This window comes from Gordionus sp. m RMFG-2023, chromosome 1 (genome assembly GCF_954871325.1).
Source record: "Gordionus sp. m RMFG-2023 chromosome 1, tfGorSpeb1-WG-v2, whole genome shotgun sequence".
Taxonomy (NCBI): Eukaryota; Metazoa; Nematomorpha; class Gordioida; order Chordodea; family Parachordodidae; genus Gordionus; species Gordionus sp. m RMFG-2023.
In genome coordinates, this window is record NC_088775.1 from 46,830,934 (window position 1) to 46,835,444 (window position 4,511).

The window sequence follows — 4,511 nt, forward strand, 5'->3', positions numbered from 1 at the left end:
ATATAAACAATAACCCCTTCTTTAAAAATGGACAATCAAATATTTCGACTAATAAATTCAAATGTGACTTCTCTGGTTATGCATAGAACTTTCAGCTGATTACCACCTGTTATCTCCCTTATCTTTTCTAAAGATTTGGGCCTTCCACATGAATTCCATAATTTTGTATATTTTTTCTTCTGAGTTTGATATTACAGAACGACTATATTTCGGGGTCAATTAGGGATAAAGTGTGGGCGCACCTGATGTGCTTGGTAATAAACTAAAGATAAACATCAAAAAAATTATATAATAAGTGTTGTGATCGAAGATTCTATTCTAATTTTATGTTTTACGTATGTTGTTTGTAACGATGGTTTATTTATAATTTATATCATTCTAATTTTATGTTTTATTCATTTTATAGATTTTTGTTTTATTCATATTTTATAGAAATAATAATTATTGGGTATTTTATCTTCGTATAATATTTGATGGTTATGCAAATTTTTATAAATAGATTATAATATATAATATTTGTTTTTTTCTGGCACAAAAAGAATCATTATACTTTTCAATTTTTGGAAAGATTTTTTTTTAGTTTCTTTTGTAAAATATTTTTAACTTTAATTTTTTTATAAATTTTTGCATAATATTTTTATAATGTTAATTCAATTATTTTATAATTAAGGGAGAATAAAGGAAACCATAAATTTTGTTAATGTTTCAAACTTCATACCCTTCATTATTAAATCTGTCATCTATTTTTTATTTAGATTCAACTATGCTTTTTATATTCTACAATGGTGCTCTAAACTTTTAATTCTACACTAACCATCATTTTTTCATTAAATTCTAATAGGTAATCCTCATCCTCAAAATCATTGTCAAGATCATTTAATTTTACACCACATTCAGTAAATGACTTGAGACAACTTATACGTAACAGTAGCAATTAGTTTATCAGAAATCTCATATCTAGACCTGTGCGCCGCCGGCAATTTTATTCACGCCGGAACAGCCGCCGATTGAGATCAGCAACGTGAGCCGGGTAGCCGCCGATTTTTCTTATGGCGGCGGCGCGGCGTGTGTAATATTTAGAATGTTGTTTAATTATATTTATATATTAAATTATTATTATTTAAATTTGAATATTAACATTAATATAATAAAACATGAATTGTATTCTATTGCTTTATATAATAGAATAGTGTATATCATTTACATTCATTCATACACCATATTCATTTCGGCTATATTAATTATTTTTATGGATTTGCGCGTTTTAAACCACCCTATATACAATTATGAAATAACAACTCTCTCTCTACTAATCAAAAATCAAGTTATGTGTGGAAGTACTTTGGAAATCTTATTTTGAAGAATGAGAATAAGAAAAGCACGATAATGCCTGATTATATTTATTGTGAACCTTGTTTAAAATTGGGGAAAAAAGATGAGGAAGATTCGGATAAAAATAATCCATTTTCACAGTAATTTATTTTAATTTTAGACTTATATATATATATATAATTTATATATTAGTTATGATATCAAATGTTATAGCAAAAATATAAGTACGAGTAACCTTTCTCGTCACTTACTAAATTTGCATAAAATATCAGAAAAAACTAATAATAATAAATCCATTCAAACTCTAAAAATGTTTCTAAAGCCAACGCCAACATGTAGCAAGAATATAAAAGATAAAAAATGGCTCTTAGGTTAGTATTAATGTTTATTAATATTCATTTTAAATTTTTAACTGGTTTGTTAAATTAATTTTATTAAGCTCTATTTGTTCAAAACAACTAAATTTTTTAGTTTGTTTTGTCAGCTCTTATTTTGAGAACTTTTTAATGTACAAACTTAATATAAAATTTATTAAAATAATTATGTAAAACTTTAAAACAACTAAATTTTTAGTTTGTTTATTGTCAGCTCTATTTTGAGATCCAATGCATAAACTTATGTATAATTTAAATTAATAAAATAATTATGTAAAACTTTAAAACAACTAAATTTTTAGTTTGTTTATTGTCAGCTCTATTTTGAGATCTTTTTAATGTATAAACTTAATATATAATTTATTAAAATAATTATGTAAAACTTTAAAACAACTAAATTTTGAGTTTGTTTATTGTCAGCTCTATTTTGAGATTCTTTTAATGCATAATTTAAATTTATTAAAATAATTATGTAAAACTTTAAAACAACTAATTTTTTAGTTTGTTAATTGTCAGCTCTATTTTGAGATCCTTTTAATGCATAAACTTAATGTATAATTTAAATTTATTAAAATAATTATTAAAACTTTAAAACAACTAAATTTTTAGTTTGTTTATTATCAGCTCTATTTTGAGATCTTTTTAATGAATAAAATAAACTAAAAATATATTTTATTAAATTATGTAAAACTTTATTTTGAAAGTTCAAAACTAAATCAAATTTTTTATTTGTTTCTCTTTTTTAAATATCTTTTTTCTAATAGGGCGAAATTATGTTTTGATGTGCTGCTTAGATTTATTGCCATTTGATTCTATAAGCAATAATGGGATGACAGATTTTCTAAAGGTTTAAAATTTAAATAAAATGATTATTAAAAATTAAATTGCCTAAAAAAATAGAAATATAAGATAATTGATTCCTCATCAGAATTGCCTAATAGGACAACTATTAGTCGGGGAGCACTTGATGATGTTTATTATTCTATAAAGACACATGTTTTAAACCTGATTAATGCTGGTCCAAAATTCTGTTCCATTACTTTTGATTTATGGACCGATCATTTCAAGCGGCGAAATTATATTACATTTAGTCTTCATCATTTAGATGAAAATTTTGTTTTAAAATATTTTACCCTGGCAACCCGAAATGTGACTCAAAAGCATACTGGGGAAACCATATTATCGGAGATTGATGGTATCGAAGAGGAGTTTCATTTAAAAGCCAAAATAATACAAATGGTAACTGATGCAGGGGCAAATGTCAAAAGAAGCGTCAGATTGGGGGATTATGAGCATCATTTATGCTTAGGCCATGGACTACATAATTTGGTTACAGTTGATGGCATAAAAAAAGTTGCCAGAATTGATAATCTCCTTAAAAAAATTAGAGAAATTATTTCAGCCCTCAGATATCGAGTAGCTGATTTGGAATGTGAAATTGAAGATGAGCATCGTAAATGTCTCCAGTCAATTTATGAGACAGGTCATATCTTGGATATTGATGATTCTGATCCATACCTTGATGACCATTTTGATAACGAAGCGGATAATAGAAATGTCATTACACCAACCAATCTATATAATATAAAAACGTTAGAATTAAATTGCCCTACCCGCTGGCACAGCATATTAATTATGCTAGAAAGTGTTCGTAGCGTGAACAAAAATCCTATTAATAATGTTTTGAATAAAATAGGAAAACAATGTTTAAAACTTTTTAATAATGAATGGGATATGATTGGCGAGCTTTATGCCGTATTAATTCCATTCCGAGAGTCGGTGGAATTTCTTTCCTCCCAAAAGGGATCGACTATAAATCTAGGGTTATTATTTCGCAGTGAAATAGAAACCCACATACAGATCAATATATCTGATTCCTCAGATATTATTTGTTTAAAAGAAAATATGCAAAAAAAGCTTGACCATAGGTTTCCCATTACTGAACTTCAAGTTATTTTATATTTTTATTAATAAAATTATATTTTGATTGAACATTAGATATTAGCGACTCTCCTTGATCCCAGATTTCAAAATCTGAAAATTGTGTCAGAATATTTAAATTCAAATTCTACTACATCATTGCAATTTTTAACAAGACATTTAAAACTTTTAGAAAATGATAAAAATGCACAAAGTGAAATCCAAGTTGAAGATAATGGGGAGACTTTCAGTTCTTATATCGCCAAAATAGCTCGTAAACATTCCATTCCAGGCAGTGATTATAACAATATAAGTAATTTAGAACAAGAATGCCATATTTTGCTAAGCCAAAATAATATCCCAGAAGAGGATGCATTAACCTTTTGGAAGAAAAAGCAACTGGAACTTCCTAGGCTTGCTAATTTAGCTAGGAAGGTTCTTTGTATACCTGCAACCAGTACACCCAGCGAAAGAATTTTTTCCATTGCTGGATTAATACTCAATGCAAAAAGGACTTCTTTATGTCCCACCAATCTTGATAAAATTCTATTTATTCATGATAATTATAATTTAGCTAAATCTGAATTCTGATTTATTATATTTCTTACTTAATATTTTGTTTGCATTCCAAATATATATTTGTTATAATAAAAATCAATAGAATATTACTAACATATGTTGTTTATGTGACTCTGATCTGAGTGAAAATGCAATTCCTTAGTCTATTTCTGAGAATGAGAAAATACATGAATTTAAATTGAAGTGAGACAGGAAATAATTTAAGAAATAAACTATGTTAACAATGTGTTAGAAAAGAGCGCCAAATTATAAAAAAATGTAATACATTGATTTATAAATTAAATTTATTAAAAAAATTTTTTAAAA

At 26.2% G+C, this 4,511-nt stretch overlaps 1 protein-coding gene across 1 annotated transcript; it reads left to right on the forward strand.

Moving 5' to 3' along the window:
- Positions 1-1,386: 1,386 nt before the first annotated feature.
- Positions 1,387-4,217, forward strand: LOC135926378 (zinc finger BED domain-containing protein 4-like). The gene is made up of 5 exons (XM_065462238.1): positions 1,387-1,472; positions 1,525-1,703; positions 2,471-2,553; positions 2,607-3,656; positions 3,705-4,217. Exons 1-5 carry the CDS (start codon positions 1,387-1,389, stop codon positions 4,215-4,217), a joined length of 1,911 nt encoding a protein of 636 aa, XP_065318310.1.
- The last annotated feature ends 294 nt before the right edge of the window (positions 4,218-4,511 follow it).